The sequence below is a fragment of the Mytilus trossulus genome, chromosome 3 (assembly GCF_036588685.1).
Source record: "Mytilus trossulus isolate FHL-02 chromosome 3, PNRI_Mtr1.1.1.hap1, whole genome shotgun sequence".
NCBI lineage: Eukaryota > Metazoa > Mollusca > Bivalvia > Mytilida > Mytilidae > Mytilus > Mytilus trossulus.
The window spans coordinates 72,606,731-72,633,971 of NC_086375.1; the positions used below are offsets into that span (position 1 = coordinate 72,606,731).

Consider the following 27,241-nt stretch of genomic DNA (forward strand, 5'->3'; position numbering starts at 1 on the left):
ATCAAACGAAATATGGATCATATCAATGAGACCGTGCAGTACAATAAAGGTATCATAAATAAAACGAAATGTGGAATCAACTAAATAAGACAATGCTGTACAATAAAGCTACCACAAATCAAACGAAATGCGGATCCACTCAACGATACCATGCTGTACAATAAAGCTATCACGAATCAAACAAAATGCGGATCGACTCAATGATACCACGTTCAACAATAAAGCTATCACGAATCAAACGAAATATGGGATCGACTCAAGGAAGCCGTGCAGTACAATAAAGCTATCACGAATCAAACAACATGTGGTTGCGACTCAATGAGACCACGCTGTACAATAAAAACTATCATGGATCAAACGAAATATTGGATCACATCAATGAGACCGCGCAGTACAATAAAGCTATCATAAATAAAACGAAATGAGGAATCAAGTAAATAAGACAATGCTGTACAATAAAGCTACCACAAATCAAACGAAATGCGGATCCACTCAACGATACCATGCTGTACAATAAAGCTATCACGAATCAAACGAAATATGGGATCGACTCAAGGAAGCCGTGCAGTACAATAAAGCTATTACGAATCAAACAACATGTGGTTGCGACTCAATGAGACCACCTTGTACAATAAAGCTATCAAAAATCAAACGAAATGCGGATTGGCTCAATGAGACTGTGCATACAAAACGCTATCACAAATTAAACGAAACACGGGATCGATTCAATGAGACTGCGCTGTACAATAAAGCTATTACGAATAAAAAAAAATGCGGATCGACCCAATGAGACGGTACATACAAAAAAATACAAAATCAAACGAAATATGGGATCGACATATTGTTTCAATAAAATAATGGTAAATTCGCAAATCGTTTTTTCTTCTATGAACTGTAATTCGAATAAAAAAATAGCTGATGAGGGTATGGGTATGGTATGAAAAAGAATATAAGTTGGTTTGTTTATAACTGAAAATAAATAGTCTTGCCATAATAATGCACATGAATATTTTACGCAAACAAATAACAAATATAATTGTGTATAAAAGTGAAGATATGTTTTGAACGCCGCTTCGAAAATGAATTATTATATTATATTTCGTCATATATATCCTCTCCCTTCCACTTCCCTCCCTTGAATATCAAAAGTCGTTCCCAGTTTCGTGACTCAAAAGCCACAAAAGACTTATATTGATCGATGTATTGTAAAAAAAAAAAAGTAAGGCTTATTACGCAAGGAATTTCCCACCGTATGACACTAAAAACCCATTCAGACATGAATGATCTGTCACATTTACTAAATATTTCAGATTGTTACAAATATATACTATCTTTCTTTCAGTGGATAATTTTAATTTAATATACTTACTGAACATAAAATATTCTTTACAAATCATATTATTAGATAAAATTGATGACAGCATAATTCTGCATTTAGAATTTCCTATCCTTATTTTATTAATATAAACACAAGGAGATGTGGCATCATTGCTTATGAGACAACTTTCTACAAGAGTTCAAATAAATTAGATTGAAGCAATTATAGGCGATCGCAGGTATTCGACAATAAGTAAAACCAATAGCGTATAGTCGACAATATATATCCAAGAAATGAAAAATGTGAAAGAATTCAAACTAGAAAACTAACAGCCTGTTTTAAAGCAAATCAATTAACAAAAAATAATAAAAAAATAAAACAGATATGAACAAACGAAAACCACAGAAGTACAGACTCCTGTCTTTAGACAGGAACATGAAGAATGCCTAGGGGTTACACATAATAGCAAACATTGATCTATCACCAAATCTGAGCCAGCAGTAGAATAGTACAACGATTATGAGGGAATCAGTAGCTATTGGCATATCTCGAAATATCGGTATGAGGAACAAAAATAACTACATGAAACATGAATACAATAAACATCAAGCACCGAAATAAGACCTTGTATTAACAGTTACTGAAAGTTAGTTTTTTGTTTTGATGTATTGTTTTATAGTACAAATGTATGTTGTTTGTTTTTCCTGGTTCTTGGTTTATTTTTAGCCATATGATTTTGTCGGTCTCTCTTTGACTTATGAGATTCGAGTTTGGTACCTTCCGCCTCTTTTTATGTGTTAATCTTATTATCTGTAAAGATAAAAGGAGCGTTGCCACATAAAAAGAGGTTAATGTTTTCGTCAGAGTACTTCTGTTTGATTAATCTCTCAGTAGCACACGTCAAAAATTACTTTGGTTTTATGTATTAATTCTGTTTCATTCATCCGGAATTTAATAAGAAATTTATATAGCAGAAAATTATTCTCTTTATTATGCAGGACAAGTTCTATCAATAAGATAAAATAAATACATGATCAATGGATAAAAAGTTAATTAAGAGCCCAGCTCCTAAACGATCATTCTATTTATTTGTCATATAAAATTCTATACAAACAAATACAATCGCATCAGTTTATTGGTTGCTTCAAAATCACTCACATAATATAAATATAACACTCGAATCTTGGTTTTCTTTGACAACTATCCAATAACAACGAGTTCTGTTAACTTGAACATTGTTTGAATCGGATTTGTAACGATAACATACAACATTGTAATAATGGATGAAAAAAAAACAGCTAATCAGTGAATGAACACTTCTGTTTTATTAGAAGTGATAGAAAATGGATATTTGAAGCAATAAGATAATGTTAACTAATTTGTTGAAATGGGAAATACTATTGTGAACTGTCCCTCTGTACCAAATGGAGGGGGAGGAGGAGGTAGGGGTGGACAACTGAGCACATATTTAACGCTACATCAGATTCACCAAATTCAGGACACTTGGGATCTAATCAAAGATGACTTAGGAAAATTAGGAATCATAGTTTTCATGAGGTAAAGTTCGTGGTTTTAATCCATTTATTATCAATGTTTCCATATCTTAACTGCTTTAATAGCTTATTCACAATTCCTTATTTTCAATTATATTTCCGGAACCATGTTGCTATAAATTTGCTATTTAAATATATCGTTTTAAAAAGTAGTTATTTATTGTTCGATATCTTTTACATCATAGAGCATAACGATAAATACAGTATCAGGAAAAGGCTACTTGTAATTTTATTGTTTTCGCTATCCAACGATTTTATTATCTCCGTAAGGATTGGATGAGCTAACCTGGCACAAGCGTACAGGGACCTTCACTATTGATATCACTATTTAGACAAATCAAAGGCGAAACTGTGAAATCAAAGTTATTAGAAAACAGTTAAATTTTTAGAAGGAAAAATCCGGTCACAAATGTATGCAGAAATCAACTTCCGAAATCAGGAGCGGATAATTACACTGTTATACTTCATGTTTCAAAAGCATATATTTTTTTATTTGGCTTTTTAACTATTTTGAACTGAGCGTCACTGATGAGTCTTATGTAGACGAAACGCGCGTCTGGCGTATAAAATTATAATCCTGGTACTTTTGATAACTATTTTAAGTTATTTTCTTTTAGATAATTTACTTTAGACAATACACTCATATAACAATATCATATTCATACTTGAATTGTATTTGTATTGTCTTATAGTAGAGGTTCACTGGGCTGCAAATCTATTAGTAAAGATTTAAAAAATCATTGAGTTATATTACTGATTAAAATGTTGTTGTTTAAACTGTGTCTAATTACTTTTTGTCTGAATAAAGACTCGCAAATTCCAAAAGAATTGACATTCATTTAACAAATATATAAAGCTGTTAATGTTCTGTGTCCATAAAAACGTTTCCAAACATTTCTGTTTTGAAGAACGAGTATTTAATTAAACTAATGATTACCGTTCGAAATCATTTAAAAAAAAAATGCTCTAGAAAAAATAAGGTGTGTGAGACTTTCATCTTTGTTAAATTGTGTGTACAGATATGTGTAAATTGCATTGGTATGTTTTAAACATAGAAAGAAAAATTTGTTATTCAAAGTTTTTGCTAGTGGTAAAAAAAATCTATTAAAAGTATGAAAAGAACAAAGATGATTCCTTGAACAGTTTGAAACATAAGTCCAACTAACATTCTATAAAAAGCCTCTAAACAAAGCTAATAGTGTTTGACAATGACGATTGGTTTTTCATTTATAGAATAACGAATTAACATACTAGTAAATCAAATAGAATAAACTCATCATAGATATCAGGAAAAAATGTGGCATATACGCCAGACGCGCGTTTTGTCTACCAAAGACTCATCGGTGACGCTCGCATCCAAAAAAAAGTTTAAAATGCCAAATAAAGTCCGAGGTTGAAGAGCATTGACGATCAAAATTCCTAAAAGTTTTGCAAAAGTTAAGGTAATAATGCCTCATGGTAGAAAAGCTTTATAATTTAAAAAAATCAAAATTTTGTAATATTAAATCAATGAGATGAATTAATAAGAAAATACAAAAAATTTATGGAGGTTAAACTAGGGAGTGCTCGGGAGATGAAATTTGAGATATCTCGTGTCTAAACACTTTAAATGAGGTCAAATATAGATATATCATGTGTTAATACTTTTAAATAAGGTCATCGCAAATATTCTTTGGTGAGAAGACAATGTTGATACAACATAAATCGAACATATTGATGATAAGTGTGGTTCATTGCTAAAACATTTTGTCCACTTTTTATATTTTACCAGTTGTCTAAAATGTGGTGTTCCTTTGTAAAAAAATATGAGATAAAACTTCAATCATACTTTGCAAAAGCAAAATAATAAGTCAGCAATTTCAAAAGCTGTTATAAAATGGTATACTTGACAACAAACATTTTCTGAAGTATAAGTAATATATATACTTGTTGATGGAATTTTAACATATTCGTTACCCTTATTAATTTAATCTTATTTCATGGAAGGATTATGTTGTTATACATGTTATATCATAGCTGGAATAAAGGAAATCAATTGTAGTCGTCAGGATAAAATAGTTTTCACTGACAGCAGAGTTTCTCATTCTTTTAACATAAAAAGTGAGAAATATAACAACAAAAAGCTTATTCCGGTTAACGAACCAATTATTGATTTCATAAAATTCACAAGAAGTTAATCCAAATTATTCAGAGAAGCTATTTCAAGTATTCTGACGAACTTACCACTACGGAAGTCTGTATCCACATTGACTGGGTATATAGCCCTCGCACGGTCGGCTTCGTGTCTTTGGTTGATTGATGAGAATTTAAATATGTTTTTGATGACGAAAAGTTGTTAAAGCTAAATGCGGCAATTTTTGGTTTTACGAAGGTCAATTTTGTGTTTTTACTATTTTGGTTTGATGTACGGCTTTTCACTTCTTTTTAAAGACCAGGCTAATCCTGTTGATATAATACTGGTCAATATGATTACAAGAAGCTTGTTTATGACTGTAAACTCCCATAACCCAACACCCAATCGGCAGTCGCTCTCCAGTCCACAATAGTTTTTGGATATAGTTTCTCCTCAATAAGTAAAGGCAACAGTAGTTTACTGCTGTTAATACAGTCGTGCTATAATGGGATTTGGGATTTATGGTATTGCGAATTTTAAACTGACTGTACACTATTGATATCGTTTCTGTCTTCATAAACGTGTAAATTGTTGATCCATACAATCAGCAATGACACTTTGTAGGTTTTAGATAATGAGGAGTTGACCAAGTACGTCTGTTCTAGCTGTATTGACTACGATGTAACCCAATCTGATGAACAAAAGAAATCTGACAGAATTCCAAAGTCAACTTACATTTTGATTTTTTTTTTTATCAAAGTTTTATTATGATTAATCCTTATATTACCGTATGGCTATTCGAATTCATACATGCTTCTTTCAGAGTTTTCAAACTTCATTATCCGACTAACCTTAGAAAAAATATAAATCTGACCATAATCATGTTGTAGAATGGAGTAAGTTAACATTGTTGATAATTTCAGGTCAGAAATTTCTCTTTCAGTTTTTACAACAAAGGCATCTTAACGGAATATGTACATGACCATCTCTGACCAATCTGTAGTTGCAACACCACGTCGATAAAACTTCTTTTCCTTAGCTTAGTATTGTCTCGGATTTTGATTTGCTAATGACTCGTCGTCAACTAACCAATATGCCCGGCGTTTCTTCCAATTATCTCGGGTACGTTCACGCGCGTAAAAGTTTAGCAGTTAAGAAAAATAATGCCCTCGAATTCTTCCATGCGCTATGCACATTTGTAATTATCAATCATGTTCAACTTTCATAATATAAAAATTTTAAAAATAAGGAATATTTGGCACTAGAGAAGTTCCTTCTTTGAGTAAGAAAAAAAAAAGATTTTAAGTTTTCACACCTTTAGAGCATCATGTGGATGTCCCGCCTTTTTATGATGTTTTTGGCTAAACTATTGAAAAATAAAGAAGTCTATAACATTACACTCTTTGTGAATAAAAAAAAAACTACAACATTTTAACACTTTTTTTCTAATTTCAAAGTTACGTCTTTAAGTTAACTTAAACGGTTGTTTAGTATCCTTGCATTCGTCACATTGGTTGGTAATTGAACGTTTAAAGAAATTATTATTCACGACTGGTTTGAATTAAACTAATTTAAACTCTGTTGTCATTGACTATATTTCAATGTAACAATCAGTTTCTTTAATGCTCAAGACGTAATACTTAAAACTGTCAACGACATGAAGGAGTATATGCATGTCCTTGAATGTCCTTCAACATTGGAAACTTAAGTCATTCACTCTGAATTTCCATGTTCTAGAAATAGTAAAAACCCGGACAAAATTAACAATTATGTGTGGTATTGGTACTTTATCATTCTGTGTTTTAAATTGTAGTCAAATGTTGTTGTTTTTTCTAAGGGGAGGGTTGTGTATTCTTATGCGCTTAATTTGTATCTTACTGTTAAATTAATTATATACAGAAGTTTAAATTTGATACATCTAAAATTTGCATAAAAATACTGCGAAATTGAACAGAAGGTGTTGTAAATCAACAAAAAAACATTTCAAACAACCAATGCTGTTTAAAAGTCGTTTCAGCCTGGTACCATACTGTAAAATTGAGAATGTAAATAGGGCATATGTCAAAGAGACAACAACCCGACCAAAAAGCAGACAATCTGCCTATTTACTAAATCCGTGTTACTGCATCTTCCTTTGTCATTCAAAGGGTTTTGAGATCGAAATTCATTCGAATGCTCTGAAAGGAATGAAATGCAATAACACTTTTAAAGATTTTTTAGCGCTATAAAACCAGGTAAAATCCACCATTTTCTACATTTCAAAATGCCTTTACCAAGTCAGGAATATGACAGTTGTTGTCTATTCGTTTGATGTGATTTAGCATTTGATTTTGAAATTTGATTAGGGACTTTCCGTTTTGAATTTTCCTCGGACTTCAGTATTTTTGAGATTTTACTTTCTTTTCCGTATCTAGTCTTATTTTTTTTAGTTCTCTGAATAATTTCTTCAAAAACTTACAATTAACAAAAGCACAGGTGTGAAATTTTTTTCTAATTGTTGTGTGTCAAAGTTTTGAAGAAAAAAAATGTTCATCAAACACAAAATATCAAAATGTCAAGAGTTCATTTGTTATACATTTTTGATGTCACGAATGTGTTTTTATATTGATATCGCATGATACAGATTGCAAAACTTGATTCTATATGACAAACACTTATTAAATGCGTCCGTGTCAATCATATAAAAACTATACAAATATCATCTGAACCTGATAGGTCCGTTTGTAAGTGAAATCTCTGTCAATAGTATATTATTGGGGCCTATCATCACACTATTTGTATAGCTATGTCTATCATATCTTCATTGATATCAGGAATCAGCAACACGAAGTGTTGATTAGACTTAGTATTGATTGCAGACACTAATATGTAAGGGAATTATACCGTAATTATCTTAATAACACAGTTTTAGATGAAGGATACTGGTATCAATTGACACAGTGACATTCCAAATGTTCATCCGTGTTTATTATTAGATAAAATCATAATTTGCAAGTGGATCACGATTCTCTAGAAGACTGTCATATGACCTGAATCTAACCCTTCTATCAATTGACGTAGTGTGTTATTAAACAATTACTGTAATGAAAATACTTCTGGGAATGTCTGCTTTTATATTATTTCGTCCGGTATTACTAAATAACATATTTCTGTCAATGTAATGCAAACCAATGACGATGATTGGCCTACTCCCTCGTGGAGACGAATAATTTACTTTCTCCGTCATGGACACGAATGGTTGGCTCACTCTCTTAGGATTCATATTTAATAATGGAATCTTAAATGCTTGTGTCATTTAACCTTTATGCTGTTCTGATTATATTGACATGTATATATGTCGAGGGAGAACATGCTTGTCCTAGAGAGGTTTATCTAGATTTAAAACTTCTGCATTCATGCAGTTCAAAATAAGTTTAGTCATATGGTTGTTTTGTTCTTTGAATAAACAATAGCTTTGGTGTTTTTTCCAATATAGATAATCCAAATAAGAAACGTAGGTTGTTTAATACTTTCTCTCCACCCCTCTTATTAACTGTGTTTTTATATTCGGAAACTCAAGATAGAACTCAATTTTATAAGAATTATCTCATGCTCTGTGGTGTTTTCTCTATTGAGGAATTCAAACTTTTATTAATCCACCACTTTCTACATTTGAAAATGCCTGTACCAAGTCAGGAATATGACACTTCTTGAGCACCACTGAAGAGACATGTATTGTCGAAATGCGCATCTGGTGCAGAAAAATTGGTACCGTTAATGTTATTATTCTTGTTCATTCGTTTTTGATGCGTTTTGTTATTTGATTTTGCCATGTGATTATGGACTTTCCGAATTAATTTTCCTCTAAGTTCAGTTTTTTTGTGATTTTACATTTTACATTTTACATTTTGGATACAATCAAATTTCCCAGAATGATAGTTGTATCTTATTAAGGGTTTTTGAGTTTTTTATGGTTTAACGCCACCTTTGGCGGGCAGTTATTATTGATGAAGGGAGCTATAAAGGGCCGCTTTCATTCGACAGGAAATCTTGCAATGCTTGTCCATTAGATTTTGAGTCGAACGATCATTATACATAGAGGACACACCCGATTTTCATGGAGGGTCTGAAATGATATTCTGGCATTTTTAGATCTAAAAATATTCTACCTAAAAAAAGGAAATACAAAATGAAAAAGCTGGCTAAGCAAAAGATGAAAATGAAGATATTGTCTGTCTAAAAACTCATCATTGCATTTCAACAATTCAGAGCAAAATGCAAGAAACAGCTGTGTATACTGTTAAAACTGAAAATAGAATTACTCGCTGCGAAGCCATTGAGAAAAAAGAAGAATGTGTACCAGCAGATGAAAAATGACATGTCAAGTCACAAATAATCCTCCCGCCCCTTCTCTGACTATCAAATGGTCATCCCCTATGTAAAGAGTCAATCGAAGAGGCAACACTTGAGAGATATTGCATTGCATATCCATATAATATCCAAGTAGTACATGCATACACTTTTATAAATGACAAGAAGACGAAAATGCATTTAAACAAATGTACTTTTAGTGGATTGGGAAACAAGTTATTACAACTTATATTAATCCTTTTGCCACTTTGCAGGTGCAAGTGCTGCCTTGTAGCGATATTAGCCTGCATTTTTCGAAATCTACATGGGTGAAATAGGTTTCTGTGTGTGTTACATTTTAATGTTGTGTCGTTGTTCTACTCAGTTTTAATTTGTTACCCCGATTTAGTTTTTTGTCCATCGATTTACGAGTTTTGAGCAGCGGTATACTACTGTTGCCTTTATTTGGGCTAATGCCGCTACAAGTCAGCACTCGCCCCTGCAAAGTGCAAAGGGATTAATATAAGTATTGGTAATAACTTGTTCACCAATCCATTATGAATTAATATGTTTAATTTTGCACTGATTTATACTGTATTCCCGTCATGTAATGGTGTACTTTTAGTGTTATATTTAGCATTGTCACAAAAGTATGATGTGGGGCAAGCCACATAAACCAGATTCAACCCACTAAATTTTCTTAAAATGGCTTGTACCAAGTCAGGAAAACGGAAGTTGTTATCTTATAGTTCAATTCGTTTGTTTTATGTTCACTTCAGTGTTTCTGTTGTTTCGTTGTTTTCCTCTTTCAGTTGATGTTTTTTCTTTGGTTTTAATTTGAAACCCGGATTTGTGTTTGCCTTATTCGATTAATGACTTTTGAACAGCGGTATACTACTGTTGCCTTTATTAAGCATTTGATATTGACATTGGACAACGGACTTTTCGTTTTGAATTTTTCTTGAAATTCGGTATTTTTGTTATTTTACTTTTCTAAATCATTTAAAGTCATTTACGTATAAAAAATATCAGTTCTTTAAAATTTAAACTAGGGTTTGGACTTTCAGTTACTTTAGACTTTAACACCATTGAAAAAATTACTTCAAACTTTAACACCATTGAAAAGACGTAAATTGTCGAAATGCTCAACTGGTGCAGTTAAAAAGGACTTGAATGTTTATTGACATTTAAAGCTATAATAACAATGAACACTATATGATAGAATGTTATGAGAGCTTACATTAGAACAATTATTATTTAAATGATTTTAAGTGTAGCTCTTGGTTTGTACCCTAGGTTTTCATCAAGTTACGCATATTCATAGATTTGGATTTTCTTCTATAACTTCAATGATGTATATGACTCTTCTCGTAATAAAAAACAAAAGTGATTACGTATCAAAGACGCTTAATGTATCTATGTTATTGATGTGTTTATTATGAGCCCAATACAGACAAGGAAGACTTTCCCATATTCCTGTGAAAATTGCAAATTTCAACAAAAAAACGATATTAACTGTAGAAAACTATTTGGATAAGTAGATTTTGCATGCAAACAACTCGGAAATTGGCTTTAGACACATTTTGCGTAAAAAAAAGGACGATGAACTTTGAATCGTAAGTCTTCTTTCTTGTAAGATTATAGTCAGGATAGATGATTGTGTTATTATCTGTAATATTTATTTGGTGTCTATTATTCAATCTTTTCAGAAGTAAAATTGGCAATCCACATGATAATGATCAGCAAGAAAGTTGTGTCTTTATTAAATAATTGAATTATCACAAGGTTCTTTTACAAGATTTGAGCTTGTTTCCACTGATTAGAATACATACAAAAATATTGTTTTCCTACAAGCTACAATCGAAAAGAATACTATGTATAGTTAGCAAAGGCACCAGGATTATAATTTAGTACGCCAGACGCGCGTTTCGTCTACATTAGACTCATCAGTGACGCTCATATTAAAAAATCTATAAAGCCAATAAAGTACGAAGTTGAAGAGCATTGAGGATCCAAAATTCCAAAAAAAAAAATGTATAAAAATGACCACATTATTGATATTCATGTCAACACCAAAGTGTTGACTACTGGACTGGTGGTAACGAAACGTCCCCCAGCAGTGGCATCGACCCAGTGAGTATTTTCTTTTTCTTTTTCAAATCCTTTTAAAATTAATAGATTCAAGTTTAGCCTTATCTATCTCTACACATGTCTTGACTTTATCGTCTCGTGTCAAAATTGACCTACCTGCATATCAATTAATTCTTAACTGCCATCGTTAAACTGGCATAGGAGGTATACTGGCATTACACATATATCTATTCGCCTCATATACCCTTGCAGGCTTACAATTAATGTATTAATATCATCGTCAATGGGAAGTGTATAAAAACTCTTAAAATATTTGAATAGCCTGACGTAGGTTTTCAAATCAAAAGGCTTTTCAAGAGATTTAGGCTATACTTTTAGTGAAATGTAGCACTTTATAATCTAAACAATGAATACAGTTAAGATCAAATCAGCTAACTGTGTATTGATTGTTGGCATTTCCATACGGCCAAATGTAAATACGTCATAAGTATCCATTGTGGAAAGAAACAATATACTAATGCGGTAAGATCTATAAATGGGACCATGGGATTGAAGAGCGAAGTAGTTTTGGCGTCCACGAAGAAGACTGAAGTGACTGAAATGTTGTCAGAGAATGATCAGGAATTGCGAGTATTGTTAGATCGGTTTCTAATTTTGTTTTGTTTTCATTTTGTTAGGGTTATTTGTCTGCCTAGTGTCTATCTGAAATGTTACTAGTATACGTTTTCCAACTGATTTTTATAGTTTGGTCGTATACGAGATGATTCGCCACTGCGCCAGGTGTGTGATCCCTTACAAACATGTTTTTCCCCACCGCATTCTGTGTGTACCAGTCACAATTCAACCAAATAATGATGGTGTCTATTTGATCTTCAAAAGAGTGACATTAACCTTGCCATTTTTAATATTTATTTCAATGGCTTCATTGTCAGCAGAATCCTTCTATCTATGAAAGAATTAAATATGAATAGAGCTTTAGTCATTTTTATAGTCAGCTTTGTATAGTTTTTCTTCATTTCAAATGCTTCATAATATGATTTTTTCCTACTTTGAAAGGACGTTCTTGTAAGCAACGTTAACGTGAAAAGACCTATTGATATCTTATATTTGAAATTACATTTTTCGTAATTGTTTTAGGTTAAAATATTAAAATGTATGCCGAATCTATAAACAAAAATATCAGTGTATAGTGATAGAATTCAAAAATAGAATTACTTGAAGATTTGTGTTATAGCCACTCCGTAGTTTATAGACACAATATATTTTCTTTTTTTATAGTTATTAACGCATCTTCATGTTGAATTGGACATTTAACATAAAGGTTATTATAGACTAGGTTAATTGCTAGAAACATATGCTAACATTTCTATTAAACCTATTTCACTTAACCTTAGTTCACTTTTAAACAGGAACCATAAAGGTTCAAATTAATTAGAGATGAGAACATTGTTATTTATATTCTGACAAATCCATTCAACATATTCATTACTTCAGACAATTATAAAAGTAGAAATATAGACTTGAATACTACAGACTTGATCCTAGGTCCAATGTTTACCCTGAGTTCTTCTTAAAAGTGTGAGCTTTCACGTCATCTTTTGCAGGTACAACAATCCTCAAAAGACCATTGGCAACTGAAAACCAAAAGATGTTCATACTTATTCTTTAAGATGTCTTTGTTTAGTTATCTTGGTTAATGTTAAGTTTTTGACAGTTGAGTAAAGCTTTATATTTAGGACTATCAACCTAATATCAATGATTAGTAAAGAAGGCGAGACATTTCAGCGTGTTCACTCTTGTTACATGTATATATAAAAAAAATATATAGTTGTGGTCACGAGATACCTGACTTATTAATGTACCTGATATAATTGATACCGACGGTTTACAAAATTTAGAATTTTTGATATACTAAGGCTTTTTTTTTCTACCTCAGGCATATATTACCGTAGCTGGATTTTGCAAAACTTTCAGTAATTTTGTTCCTCAATATTCTTCAACTTCGTACTTTATTTGGCTTTTTTAATATTTTTGGATTCGAGCGTCACTGATAAGTCTTTTGTAGACGAAACGCGCGTCTGGCGTATATACAAAATTTAGTCCTGATATCTATGATGAGTTTATTTACCCCTTACATGTACCAAACTTTTTGTATTTTGCTGTAACTCAAATCAACAAAAGTACGATGCCATTATACTTCTGTCATTCGTAGTTGTTCTTTTAATTGATGTCGGGAGCTGATTACGCATAATATCTTTTTATTGATGTCTGAAGCAGATTACGCATAAGATCTTTTTACAATTTGTCTTCGGTTTATTTTTCTATGGTATATTTTCTGCCCTGCATATTACAGAAGCTATTAGTATAAAATGAAATGCCTCTCTAATACAAGTTAGATATTTCAAAAGATATAACTAATTTGTCGAAGTGTGGTTTTTTTTCCAATTCCAAATAAAAAAAAATCCAAACTGGGAAGAGTTCAGTAAATGTCTTAAATAAATTAATTGACATTGTGATGTAGAACTTCCTCTGGGATTGGTGTTAATCTTAAGAATACACATTTTCTGCATTTGGTATTCCTTTCTAAAAAGTAAAACCAAAAATATGAATAGAATAATTTATTTTGTTTGTTTTTTCAACTGTTTAACCATTGTGTTTCCTGATGAGATAATTGTTGCAATTTACGATGAAACCCCCATGGGCATGTAAGTGAATGACAGTTCTGTAATAGGTCCGTAACGGTAAAACCAATTCTAGTTATAAAAAGATCCATTTTGTGCTTTTTAAAAGGTCGTTTATTTGTAAACATTTCAAACATTAGAACGTTTAACTTAATTTTAATCATTTGTGTCGCACATTGTTAAAAAATTTATCACTATTTTGAAAAAAGTGTGTAATGTTTTGCAAAATGTTGATATGTTCAATTATCAGATTACAACTTTTATGAAGATATTTAAAGTTAACTATTTCACGGTTTAAAGTGGATTGAATCTAGTGAAATGATAAAATAAAAAATCTATTATCTAACCCTATACATTTCTATGGAAGACTTTTTTGACAGAATACTGCATTTTGTTTATTTTGCATGATTTTGTAAAAGATGCATTGCAGAGTTTGAGAGAAGAAGAAAATATTAATTTACAATACAAAGAAATCCACAAATAAATGTTTTTTCATTGTATTTTCAAATGAAATCATTTTCTAGTTAATTTTTATTTTTTTTGCCAAATATATCTAATCTGCAGTTATGGGTCACATTTGGACGTCCTCTGTGAAATAAATGTTCTATAATGGTCAACTCGTGATTTTGTCCAGCTTTTCTTAAAGTGATGTATTTCTGGTTTATACCATTAGGAACACTTGGTGTATTGCCTTCCTTGTGTCAGTATTCCAATCAAGGACATAATAAAGGGAATCGCAATCCTTTGAATATCGTATCAACTTAGAGAAATATACTCCATATACAGGCGCTGCTGCTGGACTGTTACTTCATAGAAAGTCCACAGTTGGGAAGTCGAAATCAACTATTTTGTCGTAAAGTTTTGTTGTCAACCGACACGCATTGTCTATTGAAATTTTGTATATGTAAGTCATGTTTAACCCAACCACATTTTGCGCCTGTTCCAAGTCAGGAAACTCTGGCCTTTGTCAGTCTTGTATGATTTTTAATTTTAGTTTCTTTTATATATTTCGGAGTTTAGTATGACGTTCATTATTACTGAACTAGTATACAATATTGTTTAGGAGGTATCTAAAGCACGCCTCCAGTTTCGGGAATTTCTCGCTGCATTCAAGACCCATTGGTGGCCTTCGGCTGTTTTCTGCTCTTTGGTCAAGTTGTTGTCTCTTTGGCACATTCCCCATTTCCATTCTCAATTTTAATTATGGTAATTCTGTACTCAAGTTATATTTTTAAACCTTTTAAGATATAAATTTAAGATGTTGCTTTTAATATTTTTCCAGTCTTTTGAATTTATTTTATAATTAGTTCTCAAATGCACTTTTTTTTCATATAAATATAACATGTAATCTTCCTTCATTGTGGTAGTATTTTGTAAGTGTTCATAAATGATTAAACACACATTAAGACATGCAACTAAAGATTCATAATGAACAAATTTACAGCTTGAATTATATAATATTACATGAAATGCCTCGTTACCGATATTATAGTATTTAAGGAAATGCCATAATTCATTTAATGTAAAATGTTTCTTGATAATTTGCAGGAGGAAAATTTCATGAATTTACTATCGGACCGAATCGACATATTAAATTTCTCAACAAAATGCAACCAATTTCTTCATCTTCACGGGAAAACAATTGAATGGTTTTATATTCAATCCTCTCTGCTGGATGTTAATACAACATATCTCACTTTGGCGAGACTTTCAGATTGATAGTAGACATGGCAGTTATTATAAATTACCTTAAATAAGTCATTTGAATTTTGAATGTATTTATCATGTTGAATGTACTTTCATGTTCGCATAATACGGGTTATGTTCTTCCCATATAGTTTAATATAATGGTTTGTACTAAACCAGTAACAGGAGGGATGGTGCTTTTCATATATATAATGAAGACAGAATATTTCAATCAGTTAAATTGAAGTCTGGAGCTTGCATGTCAGTAACTGCCAGTAGTCCTTTGTTAATTTATGTTTTATTGTCATTTTGCCTATTTTCTTGTTACCTATTCTGATATCTACTTCGGACTTCTTTTCATCTGAATTTTTTTCTGCGTGTTAATTCATTCTACATTGGCTAGATATCTAACAAAATATTATTAACACCTCTGTATTTTTTGCGCCTGTCCAAAGTCCGAAGCATTAAGCCTTTGTTAGTCTTGTATGTTGGTTTTTTTTAGTTCATGTTTATGTTTCGGTATTAGGTGTCATATCAATTTTCACTGATATAGTACAATTTTTTGTTTAAGGGACAGCTGAGGTACGCCTCTGGGTGCGGGAGTATCTCGCTGATTTGAAGACCCATTGGTTATCTTGGGCTGTTTTCTGCTCTTTGGTCGGGTTGTTTCTGTCTCGTTGACACATTCCCCATTTCCATACTCAATGTATTTCAAATATTTTTCTTTAAATCTATTATTAATAGTGAAATACACTTCAAATTTGACTAGAACCTGCGGAATGCTTAACGTGATTTACGTTACTGAAATTCACACGGAATAAAATGCCTTCAAAACTCAAAAGTAAAACAACCTCATTTAACCATTTAGATTTCAGTTCTTATGTGTGTAATTTATTTTTAATAAAATGTACCATCTATTCAGCTAGTCAGGCGATTCTTGCAAATCCGTAGAACATATTTTAAAATGAGAAGTATTCGTTGATGAGATGGAAATGTTTGATTTCAAATTATTACATCTTCACTGTCGTATTAAATTATCACTGTCGGAAACTTGTGTAGACTTGATATACTTGATATACTTGATATAAATAAAACATAGGATCTACCATTGTGAAATTACACTTTCAACGAGACAAAACTAATTCAAAATGACGAACTTAGTAATTGCTTCTCGTCAAACTTCTATACATCTACCATGGTAAGGTACCTTGTATGTTTTCATTCGTTTATTTTTCACTTGTTCCGAAGATTGATATAGCGTTTTATTTTGTCAATTTTTATGGGCTTCTTCTTTTTATAATTTACTTGGAATTAAGAATTTTTGTTGTACTATTCAGAATCGTTCAAAAATGCGAAACGTCTGTTCTTTTTCTTCTTCTTAATATTCAACGTCATTTCGTTATAAATACCGAGACCTTGTCCATGCTTTAGACAACAACCATTAAACCCATACTATCTACAATGGACGAAAAAGCAGTTAACCATTGCTCTTAAACATATCATCAATTTGTATCTTTAACTGTATTTAATGGTAACTGTCTTGTTTCTTAAACTATTATATCACAATTCAAAGAATGTCGAGAGTCTAGTACAGCAATGTACGTAGCAATGAATGTAAGAGAACGTCTACAAATATATACAGGGCTAAAGACTTTGTCGCCGTATTTCAACGTATATGAAAGATGCGTACAAAATATCTTGTCGAATGTTCTCCGATCCCTCCAGTTTAGGAATACTTTTTGATATCTTTGACTTGGATTAAAAAACATCGTCTGAGCAAGATTGTTTTCAATCTATTTTGAAACACAACTAATATTCAATTATCATAAAACATCTCACGTGAAATTTATAGTCTTTTCTCTTTTTGTAGATTTTTCGAAACTGAACCAGATGTTAAATCATTATTTCCAAAAATTGTGCGCATGAACAACGAAAACCAGTTGGAATGGGAAATAGACAAAGATATGTTACAAAAACACGCGATATCTGTGATGGAAGGACTAGGGGCAGCAGTAGAGAGTTTAGATGAATCAGATTTTTTAAATAATGTAATGGTGTCAATAGGACAAACACATGTAAAAAGACACATCAAACCACAAATGTTGAAGGTGAGTCTATAGTATATATTGAATTAAATACATAAACAGCCTTTACGTGTTTAGGTATTTTATATAAATCCAAAAGAGCGCATCGGACACATGAAATTTATAAAGCATTATAATAAATATATAAATTATGGTGTAAGTCCTTATAACCATGGGTTATCCTACAGAGAACGTCTGTCCTAAAGTTATCACATGTTAAGACGTGTATAATAAAATTAAAATTTGACGTGACGACATGGTAATTATTTTATCATACTTCACGATAGACATAATATAGCTTATATGTAGGGTACACCATATACGACTTTCAACTTTACACCATTTACTGTGTTACAACCTGCTTTAAAGCCGACGTGGAAAGAAACTACCCAATCAACGAAAACTATATTGTTCTAGTATATATAATCTAGTTGGTAGTGTGGTCTACAGCGCAGGACAAATGCAGGCAGTGTTGTTGTCGCGATTTCATAGACGTAGGGGTTCGAATCCCAATCAAATTTGATATATAATGGTAGTTTGGTTTGCATAACTGTTTATGTACTCATATATGCTTGTAGCATCAGCTGTGCCTTGGGAAAATATAATTATTGTGTGTGGCTTAAATTTAAAAACATGTAATAAATCTGTATTTTAAAACTATCAAGTTTCATTATACCAACTGTTTAATGTTATTGTACAAATTAAACGTCTCATCTGGAGAACAAGGATCATTTGTATTAATTAGTTTAGAGAAGGAATCCGTTGTAATTCATCTAGAAGAATAACGATAATATCACAACGTAGCGAAATCAGCCTATCATCGACAAAATCGTTAAAAAATGTGTCAAAACTTCTAAAGGAATTATCAAACCTTAATAATTGTAAAGTATTGTCAACTACACATGATGACAAACAATCCTACCTTGTAGGTAAAGCATTTTGTCGTACAGTCACAGGTCAGTAACATGCACGTTGTTTTGTAGTCAAATATATAACTACCTCGTACAGAAGATACCATGATGGTAAAATACTGAATGTGCCTTGGTCTATATACTAATAATCATGGTAGAGTCCTATTTCAATGCTTTGTTCTCATAAAATACTTGAGATTCAATCAACTCAGAATACTTTTTTGTTTGTAATACTTGAATATAGATATAGGAAGATGTGATGTGAGTGCCAAATGAGACAACTCTCCATCCAAACAACAATCTACAAAGTTAACCATTATAGGTCAATGTACGGCCTTCAACACGGAACCTTGGCTTACACCGAACAAAAAGCTATAAATGGCACCAAAAATAACTAGTGTAAAATCATCTAAACGGGAAAACCAACGGTCTAATCTTTATAAAAAAACAAGAAACGAGAAACACGTATAAATTACATAAACAAACAACAACTACTGAATAGCATGTATCTTTGATTGAATTTCTTAAAGAATAAACAGAAAGATACTCTGGAATTAAACGAATAGATGTTTCCTCTTCTTTTCTTTGTTAAAAAAAAATATGTACTTTCTTTTTCCTTTGAAAAAAACATTTCAGAATGACCAAGTTAGATATTGGAAATCACTCAATCAAATTTTTCTCCCGTCTTTCTATTCATATTTCAGCTAATCAATAAGTTATGCAATATTTCCATGAAAAACGACATTGAATCATCACGAAAATCAAAAGTACAAAACTGCAGCTTCAACCATATGAACTTGTTTGGTTTAAGTAAGGGACGACATTGATTTATAAAGTTAAGGAAAAAACATGGTATAAATATAAAAGTTTATCTGCAAAGTATGAAAACAGAGGCAATGCAAATGTCATTTTTGTAAAATGTAAAATAGCAAAACTGTGTCTTTCTGTCGCATTCTTCTAACAAGAGGCATTGATTTTATATGCGACTCCATTATGCATTCCTACCAGCTGCCAATGTTTAATTCCCAAATAACAAACGAGACCACTTTGTTTGGATTGGTTTGACTGTCGCATTGTCCAGATGACCATATGTCAGTTCCTTAGTCAATCTGTGGACCTGATCCTCCATACCAATTAATGAAAAAATAAAAAATAAAGTAAAACAGTGACAGTTACAGGTAACAAAATATAGCAGCCTTTATGTGTTTGGACGGAAGGAATCGATTGATTACTAAACTAAACCTACCTTTTGCGAGTCAGGTAAAAGCAATACCAAAAAAAGGCAAGACAAGATTTTATTTATTTTTCATTATTGTCTTGTCTTTTCATGTGTATTTGTGAATGCAACTCATTGTGAGTTACATGGACAACGTTCTTAACTATGGTAAAATATTTTTTTTTATTCTGACGTATCGATCCTCAGACACTGATTTTAGTGATAAAGAGTAAATGAAGGTAAACTTCAAACTCTTACTCTACAAAACAAATTGTTTGCATATTCACATAGGAATAATCAAAAACTGTGATTGAGTTAAAATTTTGGAACAATTGATGACGCTGTAAATGCAAGTTTCAAAATTCACCAAACACATGAAGTGGGAATAAAATATTGCAAATTGTAAGTTTCCAAAATACATTAAAATGTGGCAGTTTATGACCCACTATGATATGTTTTAAAGTTCTCTGTCTTATAAGATCGACATAGCCCTTACGAATCATATTTTTGAATTATCAAAACAACAATTTAATCATGTAAATATTCACAACTCAATTATCGGCGTAATGAAATGAGATTTTAATTATCTAATGTCTACAAATGTATCTATAAGATGTTTGATCTCAAATACGTCAGATAATTTAATGTAAGTAGGGTGTTAATTGGTTACTTAAATATATTTGTTACAAAAGAATGTAAGGATGCTTTTACCATACACTTTTCATCTTCTTTCGTTAAATATTCCTTCAGAGAATAACATGTGTCAAAACTTTTCAATGCTGTCAATGTTAATAAACCTATGACCATGTCTCACAGTATACAGCAGAAAATAAGTTTTTTAATGACTTGGTTAAAAACTAAGCTTGGTGTTTGGTATACATCGTAGCCGCATTTATTTATTAACAGTAAAATATATATTGTATGACGATTTTTTTCAAATAAAATATATAATAAATGCGTTATATTACAATACAGTTACCCTAAGCACTTAACATGTTAAAATAGTATACAAAAATTCGTACATACAAAAAAATGACGTTTAAAAACATATACAATAACATTTATAAAATATTAAGACTCTGACAACTTCTACAAATTGGTTAGAAATGAATATCGTTTTCATTATACCTTTTTTTAAATCATTTAGTAACGCTTCAGATTTCTGACGATCCAATAACTGTCCGCTTTAGATGTTTGATGATCAAATCACTGTCCGATTTGTCAACACTTCAATTCATCGTCTAATTTCTGAGATGTCTTCTAATCCGCATGGTTATGCTAGAGATCTATGCAATGTTTGGACAACCGGCACAATATCAATATCTATATTTATTTAATACATATAAGACTCAAAACAAAATTATTTTATAATATATCTCATATTTTAAAGACTCAAATGTTCTTATCCTATCTCTATTACAAATATTTTATTGTCTTCTCGTAGACAAAACCCCTTAAATTAACAAATCCTTCAATTAAAAAGCTTATATAGGGATTAAGGCATAGACACATTCACCTTTCATAAATGGACTATGAATGCACATCAATATATCGAACAAAAACTGAGGGAATCGCATGAACTCCGAAAGTTACTAGAAAGCAACGCACCGTTGATTGAAAAGAAGTCTCATGCTATACATTTAGAAAAATGCGGTGCAAATGTTACATTTTAATGTTGTGTCGTTGTACTCCTCTTATATTTAATGCGTTTCTCTCGGTTTTAGTTTGTTACCCAGATTTTGTTATTTTTGTCCATGGATTTATGAGTTTTGAACAGCGGTATACTACTGTTGCCTTTATTTACAACTTTCCATCAAAAGCACAATTAGTAAAATAAAAGTTAACCATGATCGGTCAAATAGCCACCACTCGGAGCCTGGGATCACATCGAACATAACTATAAAGGGCTTCAGAAATGTCGCGTGTAAAACCATTTAAACTGAATGCATGCATTATCTGCCGTGCGAAACCACACTCAACATATCACAATCGGGAGTAAACACACAATTGGTAAAATGACATGTGAATTATAATGACATAGGAATAGTGGCATTATCTCAAATTTCCTAAATGTAGTAAACACTCTCAGAAGATGTTTCATGTTTATAGATTTGGATGAAATTTTAATTGCGTCTTTTTTCTATCATCAACCTGATTACCTAATCACTGCTTTGTATGACAATCTCAATCAATGTACTATTTGGTCTATTCCGATTGAAACCTTATCTGTTTGCCGCTTAATGATACTATATCTATGCCATTTTATTTCTTACTGGTTGAGGACAATTTTCCTCGGCGTCCAAATTTTGTTTGAACACAAAACACTTCGAAATATTTTTTTTACATTACTGTTTATTGTTTTTTGTTATCGGATATGAAAACTTTGATGTTTCAATTAAAAATCCATCTCGATAAACTACTAAATTTTCCGAAAATGTTATATCTATAGTGCAGTTGATTGTGTTTATACATATGGTACAAATGTATTTATAGACACAGTAAATATAGAGATGTTTAATGACTGTAGCAGACAATATAGTCTGTTCGGTTATTGAACTATAACATATAAATTCTTCATACGTCTTGTATACTTGGATTTTGATTCATGCATGTAAGATATCTTACTTAAATAATACAAGGGTGTAATTAGAAATCAAATGTTTGTACAAGTATGCCCAAACTATACGTATAGCTAGAGATACTATAGAAAGACATAAGAGAATACATGTGCTGTATTTTATTTACTTTAGTATTTAGTTTGAATAATTACTTCATTTAATCATGTGTTTCCATATTTCACTCTCAGAACTACTGTGTAATCACTATCTACAATTGAAAAATCACCTACAATCCTCTTTGGTATGATTGTTTGTAGAACATTCATACGGCTTCTATCATTTTTCACTTGGAGATGATAGAAAATCAGGAAGATTTTATTAAATGCATGGTATTAAAAAAACATACATAGCTTTCACTGACAAAATTAAAAAAAAAAAAACAACTGTGATATCGACAAATTGCGCTATTCGTTTTTCTTTTCGAGAAATATTGAGGTTAAAAGTTGAGCAAATTTATTTAAAACGGATAAAAAGTTAAAATGTTGACGCATTTTTACAAAGTTATGGTAGTCATGGTAAACTCATGAAAACAGTTACCTTTAACGGAACAAAAGACCTGGGGAAAAGTAACAATTTTGCATAAATGAAATGGCTATTAATAATCTATACTTTTAAAATATTGTTTTCAACACAAAATATTAACCAAAAGTACATTTATGTACAAATCATGATAGTAAAGCAAAATGTTCTTAATAAACACATGTATAAGTAGATGAAATATTTCTAAAAAGGACAAATTAAAGGCAACAGGAGTTCACTTATGTTCAAAACTCGTTTAACATACATATTGTATAAAGCAAAATATTTTTCCCCTTGGAGTATTTTTCTCGTATTTTTCGTCTTTTATCCCGGTTTAACAGCTTTGAAACCCTAGTAGTGGAGCAAACAGTCCTATGATTGTGCATGTTTTACTACCTACCAGGAGCCGGTACTAAAGAGTTTAAAAAACAAGATAGCAAAGCTTTCAAAAGTCATTTAATGTAAAAGTACTCCCAGTAACTAACAGATTGTTAAAATACCAAACTTTTACTTATGGAAAAAAATAATCATCCAGACTTAAATGATTCGATAGCATTTTCATTATTCATAACGTCTTTTCGAGAATATCAACAAAATTCTAAAACTCTACCGATCGATGTGATAAATTATCATCAAAATTGACATGTAAAGAGAAATTTGATTCATTTCGATTAAAATACAGACTAATTTCAGAGACTACATTCTTGAATATTGACCCATTAGTTTGACATTTCCTTTAAACTATAATTGGAAAATAGTATGAAAAAGCTACCTAAAATAATTTTCCACAAGAAGGTGTAGTTCTTCTTCGACAGATAAAAGAACACAAATAATATGGGCACTGCCGAAACAGGGAGTTTGATAGATTACAATGATTACATTCAAACTTGAATTCTGAGACTTTTCTACCTCAGGCATAGATTACCTTAGCTTGATTTGGCAAAACGTTTAGGAATTTTGGTCCTCAATGCATTTCAACTTCGCACATTATTTGGCCTTTTTTAACTTTTTTTTATTCGATCGTCACTGATGAGTCTTTTGTAGATGAAACGTGCGTCTGGCGTAAGAGTAAAATTTTAGTCGTGGTATCTATGATGAGTTTATTAACATATTCAAGGTCAATGCTATTTTAGTATTCCCTAACGGACAGAACGTTTAGCTACGGCTGTAACTATCATTAACATATGACGGATTAATATAATGTAGAACGGGGAAATAACAGAATGTTATATATATATAACAACGTTGTTCACAAATAAAAACTGTTCCGAAAGGCATTTACATCAACTTAAACACCGACACAAAAAACTATTACAAACAATATTTGTCAATATATGCTTACAATTACTGAAAGCATGTGTCAAGAAGATAAAGTGAAACTAGCTACGAGATATAAAAAAATGAAAGAGGATGTTTTTGTTTGTTCAATCAATACAATAAAAGTGAAAAAGGGAAATAGGGAAATAATAATTCGCTGTAAGCAGCCAGTTGCTGGATTCAATTTTGTCAAAACTAGCTAAGAAACAATAATTTCACCTCATTGAATCCGTATTTAAGTAAACTTCAATTTAATCTCTTAGCTAGAGATGGATAACGCATAAATGGTGAGAGTTATTCAAATGAAAAGAATGTCAACACTGAAAATAAACTCATAATAGATACCAGGGTTAAAAATTTATATTTACGCCAGACGCGCATTTCGTCTACAAAAGACTCACCAGTGACGCTCGAATCAAAATATGTTAAAAAGGCCAAATAAAGTACGAAGTTGACGAGCATTGAGGACCAAAAATTTCCCTAACTTTTGCCATATACAGCTAAGGTAATATATTCCTGAGGTAAAAAAGCCTAAGTATTTCAAAATTTCAAAGTGAAGGTGAAATAAAGGTCAATCATTTGATTGGCCGATTTGATCCGCACCAAAAATCATTTTAGTGTTTATATCTCTTATATTACCATTGGTATAAATAAGATATGAGATTTTTAGTCAAATCGGGGAACATGAATTTGACAGCTATTGCTCCTTTAACCTGTTGATTGAACCCTTTGTGAACTAGATTATAATCTCTCCATGTAGTTTCATACATGAACGTTAAAAACAATGGACACGATCCTTAGTAATGCTCAAATTGAATTTAATATTCCAATCTTCAAACTATATATAAGCGATTTGACAAACAGTTAAATACAGACGTAGTTATTGAATATGAACAGTATAATCATTAGCATGACCATTAAGTCTATTCATTCAAATGAGTTGAAGGACACTTCCTAAACATGTCTGATTAATAAATTATATTACTGTCGAAAGATTTGTTTGAAATATACTTGTTTACCAATGTGTGTCATCTTTTTCTCTATAGCAATGTTTTGATTTAGGTTTTTTAAATATTGCATCAAGCACACTGATAACTGAACACTCATTAAAAAAAAACGATGGATTAGTACTATAAAGGACAGATTATTCGACAGTAAGGAAAAGATTAGACATCCCGTTTCTTGGGTATTGCATATTGAAATGAATTTGATTTAAAAAAAATATGAAATGTTCTGTTTTTTGCTAAGCACACAATGCAAATATGAGTGCTTAACAAATGAATATTTCAGAAAGGAATCACAATGCCCGAGCCAATAGAATCTATCTCTTTGATAAATTATGTTATTAACTGTGGACAATGTAAAGCAATCACTTTTATAGCTGACTATGCGGTATTGGCTTTGCTTTAAAGGCCGTATGGTTACCTATAGTTGTTAATGTTTGTGTCATTTGGTCTTTTGTGGATAGTTGTCTCATTGGCAATAATACCACATCTTCTTTTTTATATACTCAGTAAAATAGTTAGATATATAGTGGGAGAGGAAAAAGTAATCAAAAACCACATTTCAAAGACAGTAACCGCCAAGTTGAATCACAGTTCACAAACCAATGCACAGAATAGTCAAGATTTGTAGAAAGGAGACTTATTAAAATAATCACTGGGTGTCATTCATTTGCTGTGTGAAAATAGGCAGTTCCGACTCAACAAATGACTGCCGTTGTGATGTTAATTTCAAGTAAACTTTGAATTTGATAAACTACAATCGGTGAGTAAATATTTGAGGTAAAGAAAACGATGCTTTGACTACGACAAGTATAGTATAGTACATATCACAGTTTCCTTATTCGATTATCATTTTTTACATTTACAGCATCTCGTCAACCATCCGTCTGAACAGTGTGTTTAAATGAAGACGGGGACTTTCGCACATTGCGAATAAGAAATGTATATTTAAACCTTGTTTTACAAAATTTCATTGTATTTATTCACTTCGTGCTCATAATCAGATAAACGATTTTTGGTGTGTTTTGTTTTGTTCTGGAAGCTCACACATTTTCTTCCGATAGAGATATAGGAAGATGTGGCGTGAGTGCCAATGAGTATGTCTATAGCTATTTTCGAAATGGTGTCCAAAACTATTTGAAGATTTGTGATTATTGATTTAATTCTATTTCAGAGGTTATGGCCTTCATTAAACCATGGCTTAAAAGAATCACTGGGTGAGAAATATACAAAAGAAGTAAATGAAGCTTGGAAAAAGTTATACATGTACATTTGTTATCACATGAAAAGAGGAATGGAAAATCCTGATATGGACTTAGAAGGTTATAGTGTGTATGCAGATCGGTGAAATAGGATTAAGGTGGTGGTAAAGTGAATAATGATGTATATCAAATTCATTTAAAATGATTTCACGAAAATTAGTGTCATGAGCTCTTTAGAAAAGTTATCAATTTATTTACATTTTAAATGTTACTCTTCATGTGAAATAAATTATGGAATTAAACTGCCCAGCATAGTAGTTTATCATTGCGTCTTTAACTTGCCGTTATATATTTTTGTTGGAGTAGTTACATTAATATCCAATTTAATTGTTTTTTTGTGTTTTGTGGCTGAGAACAGGTTTAGACATAATGGTGCTTTGTCTGTGGAAATAATTCCATGGAGTCATTTAGATAAAGTAAACAGAATATTTGATTTAACATTATGATCGTTTTATTAGAATACTGCCAGGAAGTATGAAATATCATATATTCCATTCTTTCATGTTTTATTCATTATTCTAGTTTGATGGAAATCACAG

General features: G+C 31.4%; 1 protein-coding gene across 1 annotated transcript; it reads left to right on the forward strand.

Annotated features, from left to right (window-relative positions):
* The first annotated feature begins 2,479 nt into the window (after positions 1-2,479).
* Positions 2,480-27,241, forward strand: LOC134709700 (neuroglobin-like). Its single transcript, XM_063569850.1, has 3 exons — positions 2,480-2,875; positions 17,642-17,879; positions 26,615-27,241. The coding sequence occupies exons 1-3, from the start codon at positions 2,706-2,708 to the stop codon at positions 26,786-26,788; spliced, it is 582 nt and encodes a 193-aa protein (XP_063425920.1). The 5' UTR covers positions 2,480-2,705; the 3' UTR covers positions 26,789-27,241.